General features: G+C 40.6%; 1 protein-coding gene across 1 annotated transcript in view; it reads left to right on the top strand.

Annotated features, from left to right (window-relative positions):
- KCNG2 (potassium voltage-gated channel modifier subfamily G member 2) overlaps positions 1 to 15,952 on the top strand; it is a 51,185-nt gene that overhangs the window by 19,410 nt on the left and 15,823 nt on the right. Inside the window, exon 2 of the mRNA XM_036379207.2 lies at positions 8,394 to 9,217. Within this exon, the coding sequence (XP_036235100.1) occupies positions 8,462 to 9,217 (756 nt within the window). The 5' untranslated portion in view covers positions 8,394 to 8,461. The remainder of the gene's footprint in view (positions 1 to 8,393; positions 9,218 to 15,952) is intronic.

The raw sequence follows: 15,952 nt of genomic DNA, 5'->3' as shown, positions 1-15,952 counted from the left end.
TTCCTTGTGGAAATGCAAGGTGTGTACAGAGCCAGATCTGGAACACCACCTCATTTAAAAACACATCTCGAGGACAGGATTCCTGAATTCTGTCCTCAGCAGGTAGGGCAGGTAATTCTTGCTGCACTAAGCTGCAGTTTTTAGCACTGTGTCAGTATTCCCAGTGCTCAGTGTGGGCATCACGCCACAGAGTTATGAACCCCCTCTGTTTAGGAGTTACCTAATCCAAGGGCCCTGGAACCACAGCCATATTAATCTTCTGCAAAATATGTGTGTCGCTGTGAGTGTGGGTAGGGATATTGGGACAAACAAGGGAGAACAAGCTCTGGGGACACCAGATGTGCACAAAAAGAGTGTTGAGCTAAAGTGGACAGACTTTAGGCCAGGAACTATCCTTCAACCACTGAACTATCAGTGTCTCTCTGAGATAATTTGAGATAATTCTATTGCACGTGGAGTTTTGTTTGATCCAGTTCCTGTTAACTCCAACCATGGATTAAATATACAATCTTAATGAATCTAAATTTACAAAGTATTCTATGCAATGATGTTAATAATTAACTACAATCATGTTAAATTTAGAGACAGAATTGTGTTTAAGTAGAGATGGGAATATTTTTGAGGTCAGTGCACAATTGACTTACAAAACATACATGAGAACAAGAATGTCATCTGCAAAAAAACAACGAAAACACATAAAATCCAGTGTTCACTAATTCAAGCTAACAAGAGAAGCAAGATGCATCTGTAAACAATTTATTTTCTCTGCAAAGGATTTCATGTGGAAATTTAAAAGGCTAAGTCTGCATCCGAAATCTGTGAGCAGTTAATAAGAGCATTTATTCATAGAATCATTTAGGTTGGAGGAGACCCTTAGGATCACTGAGTTCAACCATTAGCCTGGCACTGCCAAGGTCAGCAATGAACCATGTCCTAGGTGCAGTGTCTGCAGGATCTCCAGGGATGCTGACTCAACCACTTCCCTCAGCAGCCTGTTCCAATCCTTGATAAGTCTTCCAGTGAAGAAATTTTTCCTGATATCCAGTCTGAACTTCTTCTGGCACAATTTGAGGCTGTTTCCTCTCATTCTTTCACATTCAGTCATATGTATCTAACAATTATTTGTACAAACCTGTGAATGGCCCTGAAAGAGACACAAGGACAGGTTCAGTTATTAGGAAAAATGCCCCAGCAAATCTTTATGAACTTCTGAATGTGAAACTGGGCTAAGAGTGGCACCACACAGCCAAACCTCCTTATTTCTAGTGAGAAATCTAGTTGGTATATTCTGTATGAAATCAAGCATATTAATCATGTGGGTGGGAAGCTACTAAGTATAGAATTGCAAAAACCTGTAGATGGATCAGAAAGAAAAGATCAGTGTTAGGAGCAGAGCTTGAGTTAAAAACTGCTTTTTAACCCCTGCAGTTATCTGCAGACCAACTGGAACACTTGACTGATAATTCTGTGCTTTTCAAAGACACCAAAACTTGTTTGGCTTTTTGTGCTTCCTGAATTTTGGCAACAGAAATGAGACAATTTGTTGAATTTCCTGGATGAGAGGGACAAAAAATGCTGTTTTAAAATACTACTCAGTCTATCACTTTTGCATTTAATAGTGCCATTCACATGGTATCTTAGGCCAGCTGTGGGTATGTAATCATGACGGGAGCAGATACTTTAAAAACTGGATTTTGATTATTTTTTTATTCTGAAATACAACAAACTAAGAACAGGGAAAGAAATATTTCAGATTGGCAACTAACTCATAGTACCTTATCTGACTGGCTGATTAAATGGGATACTAACATGATTAATTAGTAAAGGTCCTAAAATAAACTTGTGTGTGATTAATGGAAGAATAAAAATTTCACCATGTAGTGGCTGCCAGTAAGGGTCAAAGGTACTTTGCTCACAGGGCTCAGTCTCTGACCAAGCAAGTGCAGACAGAACACATTTAAATTTTAGGCTCTTGACACTGTATACTTAACCCCAGGTTGGAATTAACAGGAACTGGATCAAACAAATCTCCATGTCCAATCTAATCTTCCCAGAGTCTGGGAGGTACAGCTCTGCTCTGAAGTCCCTTCCCTTTCATCCTCTTGGTGCATATTTGGAGTCTGTTCAGTTGTTCAGGAAATATGAACTGAGGGTGAAAGCATATTTTACAAACCTGTTTTTCTGGTAACCAACTGAGGGTTAATTCACCTAAACAAATAAAGCATGGTTTAAACATAATGCTCTATTTTATTGTAAGTAGTAATAATTCTGTGGGGAAAAACTTTTCTGCCAAATCTTTGCAGTCTCTGCTTGTTTTTTATTTATAGTTCTTTTTAAGTGAAATACATGTTTTAAGACCTTTGTGAAATCTTTAATCTTGCTAGCCTGAAGAGAATTTTATAATTCTGGGTAGAATGCAGAAATAAGCAGTTCTTCCTCTGTTTGTATTTTATCTAGCACATCTGTCTTTGTCTGCTGTGCAACTGAAGTGTGCAAATAGCTTCATAGAAATAATAGTTTGATGCTATTTAGAGTACAAAGATAAGTGGGCACAGAAATCTTGTGGATGTGCAGAATAAGACTGGATTTAGCTATGAAGATACAGGTAAGGATCCCATAGCTTCACATAGGTAGTTCAACCAAATTCCTGATTTCTTAAAGATGTCACAATGTTAATACTTTCACTATAGAACTCTGGCAAGTGCAATGACACAAGATAACTCATAATCTGTCTAATGGAGACAAATAGCTATGGGTGTATGTCAGAATAATTAATGTTGAGTCAAATTAATTTTTTCATTTAACAAACTGAATTGTTTCAGCTAATTATGTAGTGTGGCCTAAATGTGGTGAGGGATTTTCAGAGAAGAAAATTATTACTTTTTTCCTCCAGTGAATTAATGACAATATTAAGGAAAATGTACATTCAGTGTATGAAACAATGTCCAGCTTCACATGCTGAATTTTGCAGCCTTCATTACAGCATGAGTCTCCTGGGCTTCCTGGACTGACTAATGCAGCATCCTCCTCAAGGCCCCCAAAACACTCTCTGGAGAAGACTAGTTTGGCTATTGTGCTCCATACCTATAGAAGAAGCCCTTCTTTCTCTGTTAGATGGGTAAGGTGGTGTCACTGCTTCCTGTTACTCCGATGAAGAAAGAGACAAAATGAAGGGCTGTTCAAAATTCTAGTAACTTTTCAACTTGAGCTATTGCCTTCCCTAAGCAGGGGCTTAGGAGGTTAGGGATATTAAAGTTTACTGGCAATAAATGCAGAAATATGTAACATTTGACTATGCCCAAGTTACAGTTCCCCTGAAAGGAGGCTGTAGCGAGGTGTGGTTCAGTCTCTTCTCCCAAGTACCAACAGACAGGACAGGAGGAAACAGCCCCAGGTTGTGCTAGGGCAGGTTTAGATTGGATATTAGAAAGCATTTCTTTGCCAGTAAGGTGGTGAGGCATTGGAACAGGCTGCCCAGGGAAGTGTGAGTCACCATTCCTGGAGGTGTTTAAAAGTCCATAGATGTGGCACTCTGGGACATGGTTTAGTGGTGGACTTGGCAGTGTCAGGGTAATAGCTGGACTCAGGGATTCCCTAAGGGTCTTTTCCAACATAAATGATTCTATGATTCTGTGATAATCAGTATGTAGGGAGCCATAATCATGTTCGGTGTGGATAATCTCAGAAGCTAATTCCCCAAATCCCATAGGGTCTGCCTTCCAGGCTTAGCTGCATCTGTTTTACCATATCCTCCCTGTCCCCTTTTCAGTTTTGTTTTGTTGGGGTTTGTTTTGTTGTGTTTTTAAATATGTGTATTTCTTGCACCCCATCTGTTTTGCATTTTGTAAGCCTCATGGGCAGGTGCTCTCCTCTCCATGTTTCCACAGTGACTGGCAAGGATTTATTATTGGGAGTCCAAGTTCTACTGGATTGTAAATAAGTACAAGAGTAACATGGATCTCCTAAGCCTCTTCGTCCGCACTATTAGCTGTAACATCACCAAATGGAAGGTCAAATGCCTGTGTAAGGTTTATATAAAAGTGATTGTGTGTGCTGTGATTTATAAATCATGTCACGGTAAGAAGTGGGAACTGCTTTGGTCCCAGGCAGCAATGCCAGGTTTCAGCACATCCCTGACTAGAAATGGCTGAGCACTGCAGAACAGATTCACTGACTCAACTCTCATTGGAACCAAGAGAAAACATCTTGTGGTCACCCTAATATATGTTTCATGTTTGTGGCTTTAAATTATGACACAATTACCCGTTGTCTGTCAAAATGTGTTTCATTTCACAAAGGAAATCTTAAAACATTAATTACTAAAAGGTCTCACAGCTTCCTCTTGCTATTGTAGCCCAAATGTAAGCCTTCAATATTTTGTAATTTTACAGCAGCAGTTAAAAAGAGACTGTTCCCAAAATCACAGAGTAGTTCAAGTAGAAAGGGACCTCCAGAGTTCATCTGATTTATCTGCCACTGCTCAAAGTGGCATCAGCTAGAACAGGTTACTTGGGACTGTGTCCAGATGGGTTTTGAATATCCTCAAAGACAGAGCCTCCACCATCTCTCAGCATTCTCTTTCAGTGTTTGACCACCCTCAGAGTAACAGTTTTCTTCTGTGCAACTGCACAAAGACCTCTAAATTCTCCCATCCCCCCCCCCCCCCCCCCGGGCCACCTGCTTTTGCCTACAGGCCCTTCAGAGCCACCTGCTCAGGCTGGTTTCTCAGAAAAGGTGTGAGTGCTCTGCCCATGACACTTTCCTATACCCTCACTTATGTGCACAGGCTTTATGTGGCCACCCTTCCTCATGAGGTCTCTCCTGCCATGGCACCCTGCAGTCTTTGCTCCATCACTACCTCCCTTTCATCACTGTTTTCAAGTTCTCCTTGCCAGGCGTCTTGGTAGGGAAGATTTTGCCCCATTTTTCATTCTTATCCAAGATAACTTGAGACCAGAGGAACCTCATGCAGAATCACACATGACTTAGATGCAGTGATACTGATTGAATGGGATAATGAGGAATGCTGGTATGAAGAGAAGTTCTAGGAACAGGCAAAGTGAAAAGGCAGTAAGCAGGGAAAGAGCCCTTCCTCCACTGAGGAAATAATTCAGCAAAAAGAAGAATGTGAGGCAGCTTTGTGCTTCTGACATTTATTAAATCTTTAAAATATTTGATGAGAAATACCTGTATTGTGAAGATCTCAGCTGTTTGCTGCTAACAAAATGTGGCTGAACTTTTATGTGTGTGTGTAGACATATACATGTGCATACACAGATGGCCAAGGAAAGTACTTCTTAGTGAATAAAAATTGTTGGAATGTACTTCAAAAATAAAAAAGGATCCACACAATGTATGACCCACCCTGTATATGATCCTCAAACTGAAATAATCATACAGCATTTCTCCCACAGCACTTCAAAATTATGAACAACAAATATAGAGTCAAATTCTGTCCTTCATCCCTGTGATGGGCAACTTATTCCAGACTGTGTTTTAATAGTCTTTCATACACCCATGTGTCAGATTAAATAGTAGAAATGCCAACTGGATGACAATATAGTATCATTTCTGGAAGTATTGGCTTTTAATATTAATCTTCAATGGGATGCTTTACTGCAGGCATGTGCATACATTAGATAACCCTGGCATGCAGAGAGTATTTTAAGACCTACATAATTTTGAAACACCCTTTAATATTTAGTGATAGTCATGATACATTCCATGCACATAAGATCAGAAGCAGACCTTCCAGGCTTGTTTTACTTCTTAGGATAGATGCCAAATTGGGAGCCAACAGTATTTTGGTTTTCTATAGGACAGTTAAAATGGCACCACAAGCTGTTCCACTGACATCTGAGCCTGATCTTGGGCAGTGAGATCACAAGGTGGAAGTGCCAAGGAGCATAATAAATACAACTGTCTTCACATGCTTATCTTTTAATCTGAGATTAAATATGAGATATCCAGAACAAATGCTGTCAGCTATTATGGATTCTGGGACATTGAACTGTGATGTCAGAAAATTCATTTTAGTTACTGAACTCCAGCATCTGGTGCTGCCTGCACTGTTCAGAATCAACCTGTTAAATCATAGGCAACTTTAATTTGTAACAACTTCTCTCTCACTTTCTATTTATCCACTGATGATTAAATTAAAAAAAAGCTGCATTCTTAAGCTTTAGATTTAAGCAACATCATTTTATATCCACAAAATAAAATACTTACCCTCTATAATTCATAGATTTTGTAGCAAACAACATGCTTACAGATTTTCACATTGAGTTAGCTGCTGCTTAGAAGGAGGAAGAAGTGCATGTAAGATTAGATTCAAAGCAGTTCTGTGAAATCTGTGTGGCCCCTTTATGCAACAACCTGCTACATGGGGGAGAGGAAAAAAATAAGTCCTGGTCTTCATGTCAAAACAATGTAAACTCCTTTTAGTATGTTGACTTGTGGAACAAGTGAGGCATGAAAACAAAAGTGCAGAGCCCTCAGTAGTGACAGTGAATATTTTATCTTACCAAGAGAAAGCAACAAGAGACCAAATCCTTAAAGCATATGCTGTGCTGACAGTGCGCTCTCGCTGTGACAGTAATGGTATTTGCAATCCCAGCTGCACTCATGCCTGTGCTGTAAAAGCACCCATTCCTTAGAGTACGTGTTGCCCTTCCTGGCCCTTAGCCAGATGAAGGAGCTCTTCTCTGTTGCTCATGTTGCCCTGTAGAAACGGATGTTTAAACAATTATTTGTCTCCCCTGAAGTGAAATTGTAGAGATTTTGGAATCATTAGCTCTTCTGAAATTTTCACGGTGCTGAAAAGTATCTTTGGGTGACTCTAGCTTTTTGCACACAAAGCAACCATTCTCTGGCTCTTTACAAATATCTGATATAAGTGTTGTTCTGAAATTCAGGGACTGGATCCTCGTAGAAATGTTGAAGCAAAAGTACCACTGTTACTGCAGTGTTGTTTTTGGAGAGTGGTTGGTAAGAATGTTTAGAGGGTGATTCAGGGCTGTGACTAAAAGTATTCACCAGTCTCTGTCAGAGATCATTTTGACTAACTCTAATGAGCTGAGTTGGTGAGCCGATTAAAGATAAAAGAAGTTGCTCCTCTGGGAATATGTTTGAATGTGAGTGCTCTCCAGTTTTCCTAACACCCATTTGTTTGTTGTTCTCTCCCAGCTGAGGCATGAGATTCAGAGGTTATTGTTGCTTATAAATTATGAATTTACTGCCTCACAATTACCATTCTGTCATCAAAAATGTCAGTTTTTCCTTCACTAGTCAGTTCTTTCTCGGTTTCTCCATCCTCTGCTTAAAATTGTTCCCCATCACTGCATCCATTCTCAGCCTGGGTTTTTGTGTGGAGACCCAGTCATCCTACACAGACTTCTTATTTCCTACTTCATATTTGAGCGATTCAGGAAGTTTTGGGTGATTCACAAATGTGATTATATGGTAGCATTTCAAGACATCCCAGTATTGCTTTAGAGAGACAGCTTTGAAGAATGCATGTGATGGGATTTAGAGAAAGTAAGAAAGTAATGTGGATTGTGATGTGGTAAAGGAGGGATAAGCAGGAGGCATAAATTAAATCCTGGAATCATACATAATTCCTTCTAAATGTGACCGGTTGTGTTCTGCGTTATCCAGAAGTAAGAGCAGCAACCGAGTCACTTCCAGCTCAGCTTCATTCTGAGTTTGATCTCCTGTTTCAGAGCTGCTGATAGGCTGCTTGGAACCCTGTCCACAACTGCAGCCAAGCCCACAGCAGAGCTTCCAGCAGTTACAGGCTCCTAGGCAAGCTCTGGTTTCAGCTCAGACCCAGCATGCTCTCAGCTCCCACATATGCATTGCTATTGCTAGGCTTGGTGAATTTAGGTTGGGAATTACCCACATTTTTGCCATCACATTTCTGACTGTACTGTAAGTATCCATTTTATCCTCAACCTTTAGGCTTTTTGCAATAGGAACATAATATAGATGGACCAAAATAATTGAAAAAACATTTGCAACTAAGTTTTTTAATTAAGTTGCTAAACTGTAAATTACCATTTATCCACATGATTAGATTTCTCTTCTAGTATGCGCTGATGTCCAGGATATAGCTTGAACCTATAGAAATTTCTAAAAATGGTAATACACTGGTTTTGTTTCCATTCAATCACGAACTAAGAAGTTACACTCTACACTCTAGAAATAACAGCATGGCTTCTGACTTGATTGTAGCGTAAGTTCTTTCCTCAAGCGGCTATCAAGCAAAGACAGTCCTAAAATAATGGGGGAAGAAGGAATGCCATAGAGAAGAGTTTCTCGGGAGGGAGAGGATAAGATTGTTATCATTTAAGAGTGCCCCACTTTTCTTGTAATTTTAAAATTCTGTTTTACAGATAGACTTTCTGGTCAAGCTCCAGATGCTTTTGTTTGAGTAGCCTCAACCTCCCTATGGACTCAACAGATGTACCACGAAATGGCATTGCTGACTGGGAATGCAGATCCTGACTTCAGCTCCCGCTCCTTCAACAACTTGGAAAACCTCTGTGAAGTGCAAACCAAGAAAGGATTCTTCTACAAAAAGGCCAAACTTCTGCATCCTGGAGAAGACCTGTGCTGCTTAGCCCGTTTGGATGACCGGTCCAGGTTTGTGATCATCAACGTAGGTGGTATTAAGTACAAAATTCCCTGGACCACCTTGGAGAACTGCCCCTTGACCAGGCTTGGGAAGCTAAAATCTTGTAACAATTATGATGAGATCATGGACATCTGCGATGATTATGATGTTAGCTGCAATGAATTTTTTTTTGACCGTAATCCTAGTGCCTTCAGAACGATCATGACATTCCTGACGGCTGGGAAGCTGAGGCTTCTCAGGGAGATGTGTGCTCTTTCGTTCCAGGAGGAGCTTGTGTACTGGGGGATAGAAGAGGACCACCTGGAGTGGTGCTGTAAAAAGAGATTGCGACAGAAAGAGGAAGAGGCAGCTGAGGCCAGGCTGTTTGAGAGGGAGATGGTATTTAATGAAGCTACGCAAAGTGCCTTCCAGGACAACAGCCGACTGAGTCTGTGCATGAGAAAGCTGAGGGATATGGTGGAGAACCCCCACTCAGGGATCCCAGGAAAGATCTTTGCTTGTATTTCAATCTCTTTTGTTGCCATCACTGCTGTCAGCCTCTGCATCAGCACCATGCCAGATGTCAGAGAAGAGGAGGATCGGGTAAGTGCAGCTTTTCTTGGGGTAGAGCATGTTTTGCATTCATGTCTCCACGGGAAAGGTGACAGGAAAAATCACTCCAGCAGATACGCAGGTATTGTGTTCAGTATATATGATGTGGAGGGCTGGCTGGATAGAGCACAGAAAGCGTTATGTCGCTTAAAACTGAGGCCAGATTGGGCCAAACTCTGCCTGCTAGCCCAGCTTAGCCAGTTCACACCAGCAGATAACCTTACCTACCAGATTTGTTTTCTGACATGTCTAACCGGATGACAAACTAGCTACTCTGGGGATAAAAAACAGCCTTTCTTTTGGTTTAATGTTTTGAGGTTAAGTTTAGAGCTAACAAATCAATTTTCCCTAAAGATACTTTAACAATTTGAATGAACTCTCAGTGTGCCAGTGTAAAAACCACATCTAAAGTATTTTGATGCTATAGGGTGATGTAAAGGCCAGGGAAGCTGAGGCAGCAACTTAACAGCAGAAACAGAGCGATTGTCCCAATTTTCAGACCTGCTTAGTATTCTCAGGCGTAAGCTGTGAATGATTCATGCCCTTGAAAATCAAGTCTTACAGATATTTTGTTTATTCTTTAGTTCATCAAATTTCCTAAGGGTTTAGTCCCTTTTTTGTTCAAGCAGTTCACTTCCCTAGGATTAATTGTATGTAGGCCAGTGAGAGCTCATCTGAAAAATGGTAGAGGAGGACATTCACATTTTCTTCACATACATGCTGAAATGCAATCTGAGGAGTTGGGGGTGGGGACGTGCTGAGGAATTCATGCCCTTTCTAGTTTTACCCAAGTCCAAGCTTGACACTAAATGTTTGGGCTTATTTCCCAGCCCCGTGGTCATTAAATGTGGTTGTGAACTTCAGCTACTAAGACAGTACTTCACCTCATGAAATGCTGCCTCTGAGCTGAAGGCTGAGCCCTCCTGGAAGCAGCTCTTCCCATGTGCTGTCACCCAGGGGCTGGATGGCTTGTGCCCTACTGCCGAAAGCAGAAAAGAGGGAGATCATCCCCAGACCAGAGGCATTTACTGTTATGTCAGCTTGAAAGTAAAATGCAAGGTGATGGAAAATGGATTCAGCTGCTCCACAGAGCCCCCTACACCTCACTGAGCACCCTGTGTACAGTTAAACCCACCCTTTGCTTGCGAGGTCTGCTCAGGTTACATCTCAGCTGAGGAGTTTGATTTGGAATCAGACTCTTTCAGGAGCAGCCAGGAAAAAAAAATAAAACATTTGGTATGTTGACTGATATATGATTTATTATCAGATCTTTATTTTATAGCCTTTTTCTGATTTAAAATTTGAAGATGGTAGTACTGCATACTAGTTCACACTGTGTTGTCCTAATACTGGTTTTTAAGATATCATTTCTAAAACACATGCCTTTTACTGTAATTAACCATCAGGGCTCCAGTATCCTAAATTCTAAGTACAAGGGATATTCTACTATTGAAAACTGAGATGTATTATTATGTTAGACCATTCCTAAACTCTCATACTTCTAAAAGCAATAGTTCAGCTCTCACAGGTTTAAGTGAGAGCTGAATTACTGCTTTTAGAATTATGAGAATTAAGGAATGTCTAACATAAATAGGGACTCGTAATAATAGGCTAATAATGTTTTTTGGGTGGAGCAGGATAATAATGAGGATAGAAAAAGCATTTGAGAGAAGCCTGGATTTCTTGGTAAGCTGAAACCATTAGAAGGAGAATATTCTCATAGTCAAATGCAAAATTTTGCAGTAAAGACGAATGCAGACTTGCTCATGTAAAAGCAGGGACTCTGGTTCCCAAAATGAGGCACTGAATAATATTTAGTGTACAAGCAACTATAAATTCCTATTGCAGCATAAAGTCAGAAGGGTTAATGCCATCCTTGAATAGCTAAGCTGGGGAGTATTAGTAAGAAGCTGGAAGAATTTTTGTGCCTGTATGCAGTATTGGTGAGACTGACACTAGAATACTGCAGTTGGTTCTCATATTCATGTTTTTCATGGTGTTTTGAAAAATTGGGAGAAGGCTAAAGACCTGCAAATCTTAGACACCTGGGGAAAATGCCATACAATAAGAAACTTGAATGTTTCAGTTGATTTAAATTATTGGAAGGAAGGTGAGTGGATTAGGCACGTAAGTTTTTTATGAGGGGAGAAGAACTGTATCATCTAAAAGACCTTTAAAATAAGCAGGGGGAGGATGCATGGATAAAAGCTGGATCCTTATAAATACATATGGGAAACTATAAGCCACTATTTAATACCAAATTGATTAATTACTGGGACAGGCTAGGAAGAAAATTAGTGGATTCTGTGCTTTTAGACATTTTCAGTTAAAAGCTCAGTGCCCTTTTGTTTAGGCCTCAGCTAAACAGATTTTACTTCAATCAAAAGAAAAACATCAATCGCAGACCAAGTTACAAAGGGGAAATTATTGTAATATGGAGAAGATCAGAATAAATTATCCAACGTTCTTCTGTGCGCTTAGATTCTAAAAGCACAGAGCTCCTGAAAATAATCTTTGTTCCACGCTTTGCACAGGGAAGGTCTGTGGACAGACTGGAAATGGTTATTTTGCTTGAGACAAAGGAGGCTCTGTAGCACAGGGGACTGGTGAAGGATCACTTCTGGCAAGGCAAGAAGTAGGCATCTGCCCACTTGGAGTCACCTGTAGGGTCTGGGAATGTGGCTGCAGACTCCCTGCCTGTACTCCCTATGTGGCTTAGCAAGCCAAGGCAGCTCTGCAAGTAACAGGTGTGGAGATAAGGGAGCTTATGTGAATTCAAATTCATGGTAATCATCCTGAGCTCTATTCCCAGTATCTAGGTTAAAATTTGTGCCCAGGGATAGCTCTTTGGTCTGGCTTTGCAGTCTCCTAACATGCAGAAAAAGGATGTGCATCCCTCCTGACTAAGGAACAAATAAATAGTAAATACTATTTCAAAGGCACACCATACTCAGTGTGCACATTTTCTCGGCTTTCTGGCTGGCATTGCTGTTGTTATGGTTCCATGTCAGGGCTGTCATAGGTGCTCTGGCTAGCAAACAGTGGCCTTTTCCTTGAGCTGCTGTTAGCACAGAAAACAAAAGCTCTATGTGCCATCTATCTGTCCTGTTACTGCTTCAGGGAAAGGCAGAGAAGCCAATCATGAAAAAAGCCATTTTGGGGAGCAATTTTCCATACCCTGATCCTTTAATGCCATCTGAATGGACAAAGTGTTACACCCAGTGATGTCCTGCAGAGCTGTAAATGACCTCAAACAAGATGTAAGTGTGGGACCTTAAAAGTTAGAAGTAATTACCAGGTGGGTGAGGAAATTATTTTAGGTACCTGCCTTTCTCTTTTAAAATAGAGCAGAAAATTCAATCATACATGTTGTTAACTTTATTAGCTGCTCCAGGTGTTCTGGATGACAGTGGCAATCCCTGGTGGTTTAACAAGAGTGGGAAGGCTCCTGCTCCACTGTACTGTAGATACTTGTTCTTACTAAAGGTCACCTTGATTCACCTTGAGTGTTACTCTTTTTTGAAAGTAGTATTGTGCATTTCAGAAGCTGCACAATTGTCAGTAGAGTTAACAGAATCAGATCCTGAGCTACTTTTCACTTACCCAAGAAGGATATATATTTAGTCAATTTTTTTAGCTTTTATTTGCTTATTAAATAAAATCTACCAATCCAGTAACGTGTATAATAGCTCCTTCTGGAAATTTCAGGAAAAGGACACTTCAAGTATATGAAGAAAACAAACATGTGAAGGTAGTCAGGTTCTTCCATGTAAAGTAACAAGACAATGATAAACTTTTTATTTCAAAATTTTCAGAATGTGTAAAATTCAATGAGAGATGTAGATGTAATGGTGAAAAGTCTCCTCTAAAGTCAAAATCTGCTGAGACAGAATCATAGCAGGAGCCCCCAGGCACCAGGCTCTTCCAAGACCACCACAAAAGTCATCTCCAAGACGTAAAAATTGCCAGAGGCACAGAGTATCCTCAAGGCATTTTAGGCATATCCTACCTTTAAGTGGACTTTTCACCTCTCTAAACAAATCACAGCTATCTCAAACAAGTGACTCAAAGAAAGCAGCTAATACATCAGAGGAGTAAACCAGTCAGGGATATATTACAGCAAAAGCTTTAAACACACAGTAAGAGCTGAACAACCAAAAGTCATTCAGAGAGGTTCAGCTGAAAGCCCGATGGTCATCATACCAGACTCTTCATTTTTTTCTTGGTGAAAACAGAAATGTCAACCATTTCTCTCTGAAGACAAATCTTCTCTTTTTTGTTAGACAGCAACCTTTGTCATCAGAGAAGAAAGGGTGGAACTTAGAAAATAATATCAAACATTCTGTCCTGATTCAAAAAGGTATTTATAGGCCTGAGACCCCTGAGCTCAGTCATTTGTAGCAGCGCAGTGCAAAACAGGAGAAGCAGATCAGAGAGCTCGTAACATGTTGGGAAAAGCTAGCCTAATTAGAGATGCTGTGATAGGAAGTGACAGTTCAATAACCTTCAGCTGAAGAACATTACAACAAAGAGACTTATAAATAATGAAGTTAATAATAGCTTGTAAAGAAGCCAAAACTATTTAATCTTCTAAGCTCAATTTATACACTGTGCTTCAACTTCCATAGTGTTGAGGATGGGGAATAGGTAAATTGTGAATGTGCATTTTAAACAATCTTGTGACTAAAGGTTTCATTTCACAAAGCTACACACAAAAGTAATCTCAGACAAGGTTAAGAGAGTCTTGGATAATGATTCTTATTAGCTTTTCATAGACAAACTGTTCTGTAAGAGGCCGGATGAGCAGACAGTGAGGCTGACTGAAAACTGTCTCAATGGCCATGCCCTGAGCGTGGTGGTCAGTGACACAGAGTCCAGTAACTAGCAGTGTGCCCTGGTGGTCTACACTCGTTCCAGTCCTGTTAGGCTTCTGTATTAGTGGCCTGGAGGGTGAAGCAGAGTGCACCTGGAGTGAGTTTGCTGATGACACAAACTTTGGGCCCTGGGGACCCTGGTGGACAGCAGGCTGGCCGTAAGCCAGCGCTGTGCCCTTGCTGCAAAGACAGGTACTGGTGTCCTGGGCTGCATGCGGCAAAGTGCTGCCAGCACACCAAGGGAGGAGATTCTTCCCCTCAGCTCAGCACTGGGGAGGCCACACTTGGAGTAGTGTGCAGTGCTGGGCTCCTCAGTGCAAGAGATACAGACATGCTGGACAAAGTCCAGTGGTGCTTGCTATCCTAAGATGGCACTCTGCTTGAGACTCTAGAATTACTGGCATCATTTTTATGACTTTATCTGTCTTCTGACTGTCCAGTTGTTGCTCTGCTTGTGATACTGAGACCTTAATTTTAACTTAGAGCCACGAGTGATGCGTAGATGGTTTGTTTTCATGAATGAAAGTATTAATAAAGCTGCAGCTTGTGTTTTTACTTTCATTGTGAAATAAACTGTTCTAGAAATTAAAGCACAGTCAACAAAAAACATGTATTAAAAAAATATCTCCCTGTTGGTGTTACAGATAACTATTAATAGTGTGTAGGCACTGAGGGTGACTTTTTATAAAAAGAATCCTGGGGAATTGGACTAACTAATTTCCCTAGGGATCATCTGAGAATTTGTTATACCACTCTCAGCTCTGCTGTTGAAATGCAAAAATCATAAGCTATAACAGTATCACTGGTTTTGGCATCTGAACTGATGTACTGTACTTGTACCCTATATTGCTAATTTGCATTTTGTGTCTGCTCCAGACTCCTCAGGACACAGCTGACTGGAGGCCAGGGAAAGACCAAATTACTCAGTAGCAATGGTCACCTGCCTTTTCTACGTCGTGCACAAGGAAGTTCCTGTAGGCACATGAGATTCATATTCAGTTTAACATTCACATGTCCTTGCTTAAGGGGTGTAGGACTCAGAGCACTGCAGAACTCTATTTTAACTAGAAGTAAGGTGTTTCTTACTTTTTTTCCTTTCATAAGTCAAAGTAGGCTTTCTCCTCAGATAGTACTTAAATGAAACTGGTAACACATGCTTTAAATTACAAGCTTTGAGAGCATGCTTTACTCACAGTTTCAGTTAACAGCAATAAGCAAATGTTTGCTTTCTTGTTGAAGTTCTCAATTGGCCTCATGTAGTTCCATCACCTGTTCTGTGTAATCTTGCCTTTAGATTGGGAATGCTTTGGGACAGAATATCTTAAACACAATGTCTATGGCCATCATAACAATAGAAATAAAACTATATCTGTTCAGGTACCTTCCTCATGCTTCACCTGCAAGACATGTTTCTAGGCAAGGAAATTCTTTTTTGCAAGTGAGACCAACTTAGTTCATGCTGAATCCAAACCAAGGAGTAACTGCAAAGTTCTCAAGTCCGAGTCATGCTAGCATGGTCTCCCAACTCCTTTCTGATGGTCAGAGACATTTGCTAGGCAAGTTGTCTTTCAGAGAGATCAGGTTTGTCTGAAAGCAGTGGGAAGTGATGAGGTTTGGTTTTACTAAGTGATGCTGCTTCTGTGTGTCACACAGACAGCGTTAAAATCACAGAGCTGAGAACTCTGCACTGCTCAATCTAAATCTTAAATGTCAAGTTCTGTGGGGCTTTCTGCGTCTTTTCTCTGAGTCCCATGGAGTTTATAAGTGTGAGACCAATGGCAAAATGTTCTTTGCAAATATTGAGAAATGATGATCATGCCCTTAGATCATTTTCCTGGGAAATGTCTGTGAG

Source organism: Molothrus ater, chromosome 1 (assembly GCF_012460135.2).
Source record: "Molothrus ater isolate BHLD 08-10-18 breed brown headed cowbird chromosome 1, BPBGC_Mater_1.1, whole genome shotgun sequence".
NCBI lineage: Eukaryota > Metazoa > Chordata > Aves > Passeriformes > Icteridae > Molothrus > Molothrus ater.
This window is presented reverse-complemented; position numbering and strand designations above follow the sequence as displayed.